The 14,103-nt window shown below is 35.5% G+C and overlaps 1 protein-coding gene across 3 annotated transcripts in view; it reads right to left on the bottom strand.

Moving 5' to 3' along the window:
* Positions 1–3,997: 3,997 nt before the first annotated feature.
* The window catches only part of USP47 (ubiquitin specific peptidase 47), a 109,171-nt gene continuing 99,065 nt past the window's right edge, over positions 3,998–14,103 (bottom strand). For all 3 annotated transcript variants that reach the window (XM_012785692.2, XM_012785702.2, XM_012785685.2), the window contains 8 exons: positions 12,453–12,628; positions 12,018–12,098; positions 10,531–10,646; positions 10,044–10,162; positions 7,470–7,600; positions 5,893–5,940; positions 5,670–5,800; positions 3,998–4,561 (listed from right to left, as the gene is read on the bottom strand). In XM_012785692.2, coding sequence (XP_012641146.1) covers positions 4,387–4,561; positions 5,670–5,800; positions 5,893–5,940; positions 7,470–7,600; positions 10,044–10,162; positions 10,531–10,646; positions 12,018–12,098; positions 12,453–12,628 — 977 coding nt within the window. In that variant the 3' untranslated portion in view covers positions 3,998–4,386. The remainder of the gene's footprint in view (positions 4,562–5,669; positions 5,801–5,892; positions 5,941–7,469; positions 7,601–10,043; positions 10,163–10,530; positions 10,647–12,017; positions 12,099–12,452; positions 12,629–14,103) is intronic.

Raw genomic sequence — 14,103 nt, forward strand, 5'->3', positions numbered from 1 at the left:
AAACCTCTGAGGGGAACTTTAAGAGAAACACTTGAGATTTCCATGGGGTCTATTAACAGCTCAAAGGGGGCGTGGCTGTCCAGCACATGCTGACTTGACACCCATTTACCATAGGGAGGAGCATCAAACTGCTAGTTGGAGCAGCCTGGCAGAGGGGAAAAGGACTGCACTTTTGCATCTCCAATGGTTCCTGAGAGGCAGAGATGGATTCTGACAGCACTCACATCCCCAGATATAGGGCCATGAAACAAGATGAAATGACTTGGTGGGGACCAGTGCAGCATGGGATGGTGGTACAAACTTCAAAGGAATGTCCTGCCAGCGGGAGGTTGGCAAACGAGGTAGTCAAGTTTCCTAAGGGACCACCAGTGCTGTTGGGAGTTGAATCCTTTGCTGATGGGAATTGCAGGGCAGTTACCTTCAAGTCTACACAAGCATTAACAGTGACCAGAAGGAAGGGGACAGTCACCTGTCCCGCCAAGAGGCTGCTCATGTCAGTGCATGTCTTCCCCCCTTCCTTACCTCTTGCACAGTCAGCAGAGCTGGTGCTGGCAGCAGGACTGACCACACACACCCTCCTTTCTGCTCCCAGCAGGGGGCAGCACATCTAGTGGGCACTGTGTGTTGGAGGAGCTTGAATGAAATGACTGAAATTTTAAGATCAGATTTTCTTAATAATGCAAAGTGACTTAAAGTTATAGGATTGCATGAAGAACTTGATGAGAACCTACTTCCCAGTAGGAAACTGCATTTGACAGAACACAGTTCCCATAGTTATTGGAAAAATAGAACCACTGCATATTTACATCTTGTTAAATTGGTAACTCTCTAAATGGGCCGTGTAAGTATTTTACCAGGTTAAAAACAGTGTGCCCTCTGTTGGAGGTGTGTGAGGGACAGCAGATGGGGAGCACAGAAAGCAGAAGGAAGCAGAGCTTACTCCCTACCTTTAAGGTAAAGTTGTAAGGTCCACTAAAAATCCAGGACCCGGTGAATCCTCAGCCTCTAACCAATCAACTTCTCTTATGCAGAAGAGCTGGTGAAGGGTGTGAAGAGGTGGCGCTGTCAATGGGAAGGGGCAGAACACTGTTCCTATCACTTCTGTGCCCTCCTAGGTTGACCCCCACGGCTGGCTGCATTCCTTTCCAAATGGTAATCTGTGCTTCAGTGCATTCTTGAGTTTGTTTAGTGTTCTTGATGTTTCTGAAAGCCAAGTGGTGAAAATTAACACTGTCTAATCACATGATCATAGTAGACTCCATGTACTGTACTGTAGACTACAATTTGCAAGTCTCAAGTGCAAGAGTTGGTTACGGCCTTGACGCTGAACAAAAAAACAAAATCCAGAGGGAGGACTACAGTATCCAATTGAAAAGGAAATACTAGCGAATGAACCAGAATAAAAGATTTTATTGTATTCCATACATTCACAGGTCACTTCCAGATTTAGTAACAACACTGCAATGCTATGATGCTGTGCACTCATTTAGCTCAGACCACAGTGTAAGTTTGTAGTTCTCTTCTGCTGTCTCAGACTATAGACAGACCATAATACCCTTCCTAACTGTGGCCTGGAAACCGATGGCTATTTCTTTCGATTATTTTCTGACTGAGGCATAGGTTCACCCCATCTTCTCAGAAATTTAAAGTACTTTCCATTCCATTATGAAAAAGATCACCAACATTCTAGGGCCCCTTCACGCACTACTTTTATCTATCATGACTATTCTTCCTTACAAATATGTCCTTAGTTTGAGAAGTGGATTTTCAATTAGCAAATTTCTGTATAGACTGGCTGAGCATGGCATGGTCCTGAAACCACAGCTTCTGTTTCTTTGGCCAGAATGCACCCCTTGCCTTAAGCACCTGCATCAGGAATGCAGGTACTTGGTTCTCATGGGGTGTGAGTGAGTGATACAACCTCTTGTCCTATATAAAAGCTCTTCAAAACCTTTGCATGCCCTGTGGGGAGCAGAGACGCAATTTATTGCATGTGGCCTGCCTCTACCTCAGGAGATAGGCAATCACCAGGCTCCACTGCCCCTGGGCACAGGGCACTTGATCCCCATTTGTCATATTCAACCTGTTGGGCTATAGATGCTCACTTGATTCTCTGAAGCTCAGGGAGGCTGATGTTAGCCTTTACTGAAATTATTAAAGTGAAACCTTGTTTTCACTCTATCAGGCACTGAAAAGCAAGAAGCTTTTATTTTTTCTTTTCTATAATGAAATATATTTTCTCTACTCTTGGTATCTGTAATATGCCTGCAATTAGATGTAGCAGTTAACACAAAACAAACAAACAAACAAAAACAGAGCAGAAGGCACAGACCAAGGAGCAGGTATGAAAAGAATTTTACCATTTACTCTTACAGGAATACTAAACCAAACTAAACAAACCAAAACACACTTCAAAGCCCATTGTGTTTACAAGTCTGCCTCCTCTGTGCTATAGGAAGTCAGTCCTTAAAAGCAGAAACCCTAATAACCCGTCTCCCAAGTAAGCAGGCCTGTATCAGAACCAAATAGCTGTCCTCTTACATCAGAAAATCTAAGTGATCTGAAAGACAATTCATCACAAATGGTTCAAATTTTCTTCTCAGAATATCACCAATCCCACTAATGCAAACTCACAACATTACTTCAATCAAATTTAGCTGAATGCTACAGAGTTTACATGGAATAAAAATTAGCCAGAAAAATACCTTAGAAAAGATTTTTTTTCCTTGTGGATTCCAAGAGACTTTTAAGACATTATGAATTCTCAATAATTACATATATTCAAACTGCAGAGTCAACATTTGCTAACACTATTTTCTAATTTTATCTTTCTTAAAAAGAAAAAAGGGTAAAAATCTTATTTTGAAATATTGACAAGATTCCCCCAAAGTTAGATATTAACATCTTTTCATCTGAGAATTTACTGTAAATATACCTTTATCATAGAAATAATTATTCAATATACATGTTACAAAACGTTATATTTAAAGATGACAGATCTATTCTTTACGCAGATTCTTCATCCACAAGTTTAATGACTAAAATAACACAACAGAATGAACAAATGTTTTATTGGCATGTTCATTGTTGTAAACAGCATCTGGCATGAAAAAGTTTTACCAAAACCTTTTTATTGATTTTTATAAATTAGATAGTATTTCAAAATTTATGTAGAGTTGTGTTCATTGAGTACTTTTATTTAGCAAAGCAAAAACTTGCTGATTCTAAATAGACTTTGCAATGAAATCATGTTGATTGCATCAGTCTGTACCATGACCTGACCTTACTAGCAAGTTTATTCAATAAGATGTTAAGACGTTTCCCCAAAGGTAAACTACATGTAACTACAAATTGACTCTAAAAATTAAAATTGGACTTACAAGCATTCTAGAAGATTCAAACTTGAAATAAATCTTCAAAAATAAATGTACAAAGAGAAAAAAAATTTGAAGCTGTTGAACAGAAAAACCTCATTAACAAGAGCAAATACAATCCTATGGGACCCAGCACTGAGGAACCTCACTGAGGATTACATTTACATAGATTGTTATACTTCTCAATGTACACAAATGTACATAATGAAGATGTGAAAAGAATAACCATGGGAAATAGTTGAACTGCGATTATGATAACTCAACAGGAGCAATTTTATTTACATGCTGAATAAACGAGTGAAACATATTCTCTACATCCACAACTTAAGTACAATCAATTAAAATTACAATACTGCAGCAATCTGAGCTGCCACCTGTGGGAAGTGGTCTAAGGGAAACTTTTGATGTTCCAGAATAATGTTCTTAATACTTTGCAAAAATGAAACAAAATAAAAACACAACTTCACAATTCTTTACTGGGTTACGGCTGGTTCTAAGAATTTCTTTCTTCAGCTCTTATTTTTGCTGCTTTCCAAGAGTCAACATACGTTGCATTTACTTCTGAATTGTCAATGAGGTAATGTGTGTATCAGTGAAATAAACAGAAAATTCATTCATTCATGGCCTTTGCACAGCTTTTATTATTAAGCTATGAGCATCCTGTTTGAAAGCTAGTTTTACTAGCAGCTATGTGCACATTTGTCCACAATAAAAGAAGTTTACTCATTCCCCTTCCCACTTTTCTAGTAGCAGGTTTTGCTTTTTGTTTTTTTTATTTCTTTGCACATCCCTTTTCACTTTACAGTACATTTGACTATAGTGCACAACATGATTCCAAGTCAAAACAGTGGCCCATTGGGCACTGAGCTTCTGATTGGTGAAGGGCAGTCCAATCAGTGCTGGTGTCACTGGGTTACCCCAACCATGTCCCGCCATAATGGCACTACCCAGTAGTAGTGAACCATCTAATTAAAACCAAAACTCCCCCAGGGAAAATGCTACACTAGCAGAGTCAGTCTTGAGTCAGATCTTTATTTGGTGCTCCATCCAGATATATTTTTAGTGCTTTCTCTTTACGAGGTGAGTACGTTACACGATGTCCAGTCTTCTGGAGTCGACTACTTTCTTTTTTCATCAGTTCATTTCTTTGCTCATCTGTCAACTCCATTAATTCTTCTGTTTTATCCCTATATTTAAAATATTAATGAAACATTAGACAAGTAGGGCCATTTGCCTCAATTTACACTCGAATACTATGATGCTACTCAGCAAGACAATGCAATTTGATTGAAACTGGTGACGTTACATAATCTAATATACTAGGGTGCCCTATATTTCTAATGTTTTTATCCTATTAACACATTGCTCACTTGTAAAAATGGCATAGAATAATTTCCATGTTAGTAGTAGTAATAATAGCTATTATGTATTGAACATCTATTTATAATAGCCATTGTGCCAGTTGTTTTAAATTCAATAGCTCTAATTCTTATAAAATCCTGCAAGGTAGACATCATTGTCACCATTTTATACATGAGGAGCTAGGTAAATAACCAGCTAAATTTGAACCCATAACTTTTCAGATTCAATGACTATTCTTTTTCCTCTCTATTTGTGCTGTCCAACACCAAAGCCACCAGCACAAGAAATATTCCTGGTCCACACTGAGATGTGCTGGAAACAAACACACAATGTTTTTCTAAGATTCAGTACCAGAAAAAGAATCTTAAATATTTCGTAAATGATTTTTTTTTTTTTTAAAAAACACAGTCTCTCTTGCCCAGGCTAGAGTGCCGTGGCGTCAGCCTAGCTCACAGCAACCTCAAACTCCTGGGCTCAAGCAATCCTTCTGACTCAGCCTCCCGAGTAGCTGGGACTACAGGCATGTGTCACCATGCCCGACTAATTTTTTCTACATATATTTAGTTGTCCAATTAATTTCTATTTTTAGTAGAGATGTGTTTTCACTATTGCTCAGGCTGGTTTCAAACTCCTGACCTTCAGTGATCCGCCCGCCTCGGCCTCATAAATGATATTTTGTATCAATAGCATGTAATGATAATATTTTAGATGTGCTAGATATAAAAATTTGTTTAAATGAATTTCACCTGTTTCTTTTTACTGTTTTTAATGTGGCTACTAGAAAACTTCAAATCATGTCTGGATCTCATTGTATTTCTATCGGTTAATGCTCCTCTATTATATCATAATAATACTAAACATATTTACATAAAGTATTTATACATACCAAAAATATTTTACCAGTAAAAGCAACAAAAACATCATGAATATTACCTATAAAATATGACTGCACCATCATCACAGATATAAAGAGGCCAAACATTCAGGGTAGAAACTTTAGGATTCCAGTCCAAATCCTGATGAATATCAAGGACAGAAATATCACAGGGAAAAGTTCCTCTACCCTAAGAAAAAAAAGTATGAATGAATAAATCATGCCATTAGCCACATTTCTCATAACACTAATACACAGATGCAAACATTCTCAGGGCTTTACCTTAGCAAATTCAATATCTTCCAAAGGAATCCCACTGATTTCGCTAAGCTGTAAAAAAGCAAAAACAACATTTTATTAGAGTTCATTTAAAAAAATAAACTTGCTTAGAAAAGTTATTTTACTCCACAAACAGAAATAGCTTGGTCTTTAAAAATATGTTTGATACAAAAAATTAGAATAAAAAGCGGAAGGCGTAATTCTATCCTCTGGCCACCTTGCAAATACCACATCCAAGAAATAAGAAGTTAGTATATTCCTTCCAGACTTTTTCCTATGCATATACAAACTACATTCACATATTTCTAAAACATGTAAGTTTTATTTATAAGATATTTCTATACAGTAATTTTATACAGCCTATATAGAAGAACAGGATACAAAGTAACTTCACTCTCTTCAATATCTGAACAATATACCATTTTATTTCCTATTGATGTATGCTGAGACTGTTTTCGATTTTTCCCAGTTACAATGCTATGATGTATACTTCCATAAATATCTTTGTACATCTCTGCAAATACTTCTATAGATCAAATTCCTAGAGGCTGAACTGTACATCTGAAATGTTGACAAACAATGCCAAACTGAACCCTGAAAAAAATATCAATTTATATACTTATCACAAGTATATCATATTAAGTGTTTACCCCACCTTGACAACTCTTAAGTATTTTTTGATTTTCTAAATCTTTACCAATTTAAGAGTAAAATATAATGCTTTTGTTTTAATTTGTATTCTTTTTTCTATGAATTGTCTATTGTTTTTTGCTTATTTAAAAATTAGAGTGTTACATTTTTTTCTTATTAAGGTAGTAGCTCCTTATAAATTATGGACATCAAGCATAATCAATGTTTCCAATGATTTCCTGCCCAAGAAGCACAGTTTCTTGTGTTTTAGCTTTGTTTATGAGTTGTTTTTTAAGTACTTTTTTTTTTTTTGGATGTTCAGAAGATTTAAGCTTTTATATGATCTTTTTTTGGCTGCTGGTATTATGCTTACAAATATCTTTCTCCAGGATTATGAGAATACTTTTAATATTTAACATTTTAAATATCTTCATCTAGTACATTTACCATTTTATTTTTACATAAATTTAATACATTTAGAATTTATTTTTGTGGTAGGTGTGAAGTATTTAAAAATAAAATTTTTTTAAAATGCCCACTGTGCTAGTACTACTGATTGAAAAATTCACCTTTTCCCCAAAGATCTTTAAATTCCCTACCTTAAAACACAAAATGCAAAATAGACCTTCATCTGGATTCTCTATTCAATTCTATTTCTTCTGGTTTTTTTAGACTTATAGCAATTTACTCTAGTAACTTCTAACTAATACTAACTACTTAGGACAAAGCTGATCTAAGTAACAGAAAGTGAGGGTTCATTTCTGAATGACCAGGAGCCAAAGTAAATTTTCAAAGCATCAGGAGTTAAGAAACAACCAGAGTGTGGCACAAGGTGTAACAGAGACCAAGAAAGGTTGCTGCATCAGTATTTGGTACTCGCTTCCTAGGCTGTCTCTTATGCAACATAAGGAAAAATGTGTATTAGCTCATTTTATTTAAAATGAACTTACCCTCTCTCGCAATTCATCAACACTACTGCTTTCCAGCACAACCTCCTGGAAGGGATCCAACTTCATTTCTGAAGGCCTCCACCGTCTTGACAAAACTGCAAGCTGTGACATGGACTTCATCTTCTCTACCCCTAAGAATATGGAAGATTAGACCACCATTCTATTTCCTCTACAGGTTCATAACTTGACTGTTCCTATACTGCCTCACTAAACTAAAAGATTTACTTCAAATGTTACTCTTAAAAAGTAGGCACAAAAAGCCCAATTATCCCAAGGAGTTTTTCTTTTTTGTTGTTAAAAAATTTTTTTCACTACACATTGTAGATATTCACCAAAGAGTATTTGAGAATGGAATATTTACTCTCTTCCCTCCAGTCTCAGAAGATAATTTCTCCCCTTTGCAAGCCATCCTCAACCAGTACTCCTGATTCCATGCAACCTGACTCCTGCTGGACACTGCTTTAATCACTCTTCTCTGAATCTCCAAGCTTTGCTTCTCCTTTGATTACTATGCCAATCTAAAATTATGATCAAATCATCTTCACTTTATTGTCTTCTTTTACTCAAGCTATTATTAATCTTTCTCTTTTCATTTACTCCCAAGTTTGCTGATTCTTCAAAATTGTCACTTTTCAATTATGTCACTTTTCAAATGTCAGCTCAATTGTAACTTTTCTCTCTGATATACACAACAACTTCTAATGATTCAGTCCCTTAGTACCTATCATTTTAGAATGACAGGTGTGGAGTTCTGCTTCTTCTACAGACTGTGTGGATCTGGAGGACAATCAATGGTTTTTATTCATTTTTGTAGCACCAGGGATTAGCAGTATCTGGCAAATTACCGGTCAATAGATGTTTCTTGGATTTAATCACATATTTCTTACTCAATTATTTTGATGCAAGAACATACTGAAATAATATTGATGCAGGCACCAAACATCCAGGACCATTTTCAGACTAACCCATATCCAGCTAATACATATCCAGTACTTCCTCACTAGGGTGACATTTGTATCTTTCATGATCTCTTCCCGGCATGCCCAGAAAGTTATTATTTGCTAAGTCTCAGACACTGAAGGAAATCACATCTGGAGTACCTGCCTACACACCACAGTAGATAGTGTCCTGGTTGTTCCTTGCCTCCCCAGTTAACTTGTCAATTAATCAGAATTTCAACCATTTAATTTAAACCAAATTAGATGTGAAATAGCCCTAAACAGGTGAGGCATTAGTGATATTGAACCCTCTAAAAACTAGCATAATCTTATTTTAAAACATCCAGAATTGATACTTTAATTTCCACAGGAAAAAAAGGAAAATTAAAATTTTCCTAACACCAAAAAAAGAATATAGCACTGGTTTTTTCACTTTAACATGATCTCTCAAAAGCCAACTTTTCCCCCACAGCTTACTCCAAAAAAAAAAACAAAAACAAAAAAAAATAAAAAAACCCCAATACTTTACAGGTACCATGGCTGATAATGAAAACTAGGAGGTTGGACAAATACCTCTGACAAATAGGCCTACTGCTTGGACCTCTTCTAGGTCATTGTTATGGGTTGAAATTTGTCCCCCTCCATGGCCCCTGCACCAAAAGGCATGTTAAAGTCCTAATCCCTATCTACCTCAGAATGTGATCTTAATTTGGAAATAGGATCTTTACAGTGGTAATCAACTTAAAATGAGGTCATTAGGGTGGTCCCTAATCCAATATGACTAGTGGTTTATAAAGAGGGGAAATCTGGATAGTAACAGACAAGCCCAAAGGGAAAACACCGTATAAGATGAGAACAGAGATTGGGGTGATGCATCTATAAGCCAAGGATTGTCAAAGATGGTGAACAGACCACCAGAAGCCAGGAGAAGAGGCATGAAACAGATTCTTCCTTACAGCCCTCAGAAAGAAACCAACTCTGCTAATACCCTGATCTCAGATGTCTAGCTTCCAGAACTGAGATAAGAAATTTCTAGTGTTTACGCCACCCAGCCTAGGAAACTAATATAGCCATTGTTCTCAAATCTCAAATAAATTATCAGTACCACAGCCTCAATACAAAATAAGACATAATGAAAAAAGAAACTAAATAACAAACATGGCTAAGACAATATTAGGATTTCCTTAAAATGTACTAAAAATCTAACTTTGAAATTGCAATTTCCCTGAAAAGAAGTATTCTCAAAACTAGAGAAAAGAAGAAATATTTAAAAGGCAGATGAAGACTCAAACTGTACAAAAGCAAATTATGTAGCCAAAACTTGTGTACCCCAATAAAATTCTGAAATTAAAGAAAAAAGGGCAAATGAGACCCAGAGAAAGATGGGAGAAAGCTGAAATAATTTAAGCAGTTACAGCAGGACACAAGAGAAGAAAGTAAAACTCCAGGGATTAAACATGAGAAGGAATCACATCAATCCATAATAACAATATCTTTATGCTTAATATAACACAAAAATACTATAATGTATATTAGATTCCTCATGACTCATTATTTGATTAAAAACTTTATGTTTCTATTAGACTCTAGAATCTAGAGTATTTCTGATGTTTCCTCACAAAAATATTGAAAATACCATCAAGAACTTCAAGGAAAACCTCCCAGTTGCTCGAAATATTAATATCTTCTTCATAAATATGATAATCCAAGAAGACAGTGCCAGGATTCTTCCATGTTTTTTTCCTTAGACGAAACCTACAAATGTGATAAGAAGACATTTAAAACTACTATAATTTGAAATTCTTAACTTAAAAAATTGACATTAATCTGAGATCAAGGAAAAACAAACTATGTTCAAATATAAAAGTCTAATGGATATTCATTAAAATTTTGGGAAAATGTAATGAAATGCTCCCAGTAATTCAAATTTAGAATCCTCCAGAGGAAATTCAAACAAACTTCCAACACTCTTGCTCAGTCCTATTAATTTAATCTGCAGTACTAAAATTCTGACCAGTATAGGAATTTTAATTCTTCTAGTTTTAAAAAACCATACCCAGTCCATATCAATTGACCACATAGTCTTTCTTCAAATTGTTGATGACACTGAAATTTTACTTTACCTGTCAATACTGAGTTCTAAACCACATTGCTCCCTGAGTTGAGGAATTAATTCCTCTTTTGATTGCCGTACAGTCATTCCTTTAGCAAACACAGCATCTAGCAGAAACTTGCATGGCTAGAAAAATAAACAATCAATTAGAGCTTGGAATTACACATTAAAATAAGGACTACTGAAACATTTTATTTGCACTTTACAGTATGGCAATTAAGGGCCTGGGTTTAGGAGTCTATCTTCCTTGTTTCAAATCTCAGCTCCATTACTTACTAGTTCAGCTATCTTGGGCAAGTTTACCTAACATCTCTGTGCCTGAGTTTTAACATTTGTAAATGAGAAACAGTATCTTTGTCAGTGGGTCATTGTGAAGATTAAATAAGATAATGCATTCAGATATTTCCCTCTTTGTAATAAAATAACCACAATTTTGAAACTAAAAAGAACTTTAAGGACTAAAATGAGGGAAAAGCATTCTAATTCCCCAAATCCATTAATCAATTGCTTCAAGAAAGACATGGTATCCACAAACCCCAAACTCAGAACATGTAAGTCAAAATGACTGCATGGGTCGGTCACACGGAAGAGATATAATAGGTGCCAGATAAAATATCTGTTGTACAAAAAAGGGCATTCTATGAAAAATTTACAGTTTTTATATTTGTCTAGGTCCCCAATAAAATGTTATAAATATCTTAAAAATATGATCTTTGTCTTATTCTTTTGGGTATTCACAAGTCTTGCATACAATAGGAAATAAAATATTTTATTGATTACTCTTTAAAAAACACAGCCTGTTTAGATCATTAACCCACCATTTACAAGTTGTGTAACCTGACACTTAACTTCTGACCAACACACTTAACTTCTCTGTGCCTCAGTTTCTTCAACTATAGAATGGGAATAATATAACAAATAGTACTTATATTACAGAGCTCATTGATGAGGATTAAATGAGTTAATACTTACAACAAGCACTTAGAGTACACAATAAACACTATATAAATGCTTGTTAAATACTAAAATGACTCTCTGAACACAAAAAGTACTTACAGATTCTATAGGTCAACTACTACCCACATATAGCATAAAATGAAAGCAGAAAGCAAGCACAGAAAAATGTCTTTTTATTAACAGGAAAATTTTGCCTCACTTTAGCACTTGTAGCAACACGTTAAAGCAGGAACATGACAAACAATGGCCTGAGGGCCAAGTTCAAGGCTGCTTGTTTTCATAAATAAAATTTTATTGGGACATAGTCATTCTCATTCCCATTGGTTTATTACTGTCTATGACTGCTTGTGCTACAATGATAGAACTGAGTAATTGCAACAGAGACATTATGGCTTCCAAAATTAAAACATTTCCTAGAAAAAATTTGCTGACCCCTGCTTCAGAGAAATAAAAGGAAATAACCAGTAATAAAGTCTCTGCATTGTATCTTGTTAGTACTACAAAAAGTAATCTTACATTACTTATAAATGAATTACTTACCTCTTGTTCATTGACTAAAAGCTGGTACACTTTAACTCTGTATTCTCCTTTTTTAAGTGCTCTTCCCAGTCTAATTGTAATCTATAAATTAAAAACATTTTTTTAGATATGTTGTCTCAGCAAAACAAACAATCCATTTTTGTCCCACTGTTTAGTTTTGCTTTTCAAAATTCTTTAGATTATGGACTCTTTGAGAACAGGAGTATCTTATACCTCTGAATCCCCAGCACCTACAACAGTAACTGACAAAGTTAACATTTAACAAGTGCTTGTTAGATGAAGAAAAACAACAATTAAAAAACAACCCAAACAACCACAAAACCTCAAGTGATCCTTTTAGATTATCTACTTCACCTTACTTGGAAGTAGTGCAAGATGTTCTCAAATCTATCATTTAAAACAGACTCTAATTATTCAAAGATTATTCTAATCAACCTTATTGTCATCTGAGAATGATGAAAGTGTCTCATTCAGTCGGACGCTCTCGAACTCTTGATTGCTGGCATACACTCGAAAGACCTTGAAGTGAGAGGACAAAACTCCAACAAAGGGCTCTAAATGCTGTTTGAAAGCTGCCAGAGTAATTCTTTTATCAACATGCACCATCAACCCTAAGCACAAAAAAACCAAAACAAAACAGGAACAAAAATGTAAAACAAACCTCTGAGTATAAATAAAACAGATAACATACTTATTATACTATCAGAAGGAAGAAGTACCCCTTTCCAGTTAGATTTTTAGCTAATATACTATATTGAATGGACAAAAAAACACAGAGTTTATGACAGGTATGATTTGACAGCTTAAAATGTTTTGAGCTATTTAAGTGCTTATTTATTTATTTAGGTCACTGAGTTTGAAGCCAAACTTCCAGGAACCCTTTTAAAATACATACATTTAGAGGTGGGATTCCAACCCTACTTCCTCCGCGTACTTATTGGCTATGGAACATGGAGCAAGTCACTAGGCTCCATACCTCCATTTCTTCATCAGAAAAATGGAGATAATAATAGAACCTAGCTCACAGTGTTGCGGTGTGAATTCAATGAGCTAATACATTTATCGTGCTTTTTGCACACTGCCAAATTCACAGTAATTGTCTCAAAAACTATTAGTAATATTATCTAGTTCTAGGATTTTTACTAGGAAAAAAGTCAAGGCTAGCATACTAAGATATCTGTTTTATCATGTGCTTGGGCTGTAACAGGAACTGTATCTAAATGAATCAGAAACTACCACCTCCTCCAGCCGTAACTTTAAGTTCTCTTGGCATTGTAATAGAATTATCTTTGATGAACTTAATTTTTTCCTAATGTTTATTATTTTAAATCTTTGTCCCTTATTTTATAAGCCACTCATGAGGATACTTCTGGAATGCTTCTATTTACCCTGTTCTTCATATTCTAGCAAAAAGCAAAAACATAACTTAGTTGTCTCTTTCTCTTAGAATAAAGCAGTGCTACCATGTTGCCTGAGGCCTATGGTCCCTCTATAGACCCAAGTCTCCTCTTATGGAAGGTCTTCTTTTTCTGTGAAATCTATAACAATAAAGGATGAGACCCTAAAACACACCCGGTTTACATCAGTGGCTCATCCCAAGTCGTGGGTTGAATTTTTCTGAGTGGACTTTTCAAGTAAGTTAATATTCACTGTTTCCCTGGTTATAAAATACAGATAGGTTCATCACAGAAAATGTGACAAGTACTAATTAGAAGAAATTATAAAGAGAGTGAGGAACTTTGTTTACTCTCTACCTTTAATTTTTTTAAATGCCAATTTCGAAGCTTTAAGGAATGCCCTTAAATGTTAATAATCCAACTTTTGGCAAAGCAGCCTCTATTTATGCTATCTAGCAAGGTACTACATTTCTTGAGAGAAAGGTGTAATGGTAGCCGGGCATGGTGGCTCCTAGCACTTTGGGAAGCCAAGGCCAGAGGATCACTAGAGTTTAGGAATTAGAAACCAGAAGTTCAAGACCAGCCTGAGCAACATAGTGAGACACTGTCTCTGAGTCTCAGCTACTCAAGAAGCTAAGGCAGGAGGACCACTTGAGTCCAGCAGTTTGAGCTGCAGTGAGCTATGATCA

The sequence above is a fragment of the Microcebus murinus genome, chromosome 4 (genome assembly GCF_040939455.1).
Source record: "Microcebus murinus isolate Inina chromosome 4, M.murinus_Inina_mat1.0, whole genome shotgun sequence".
Taxonomy (NCBI): domain Eukaryota; kingdom Metazoa; phylum Chordata; class Mammalia; order Primates; family Cheirogaleidae; genus Microcebus; species Microcebus murinus.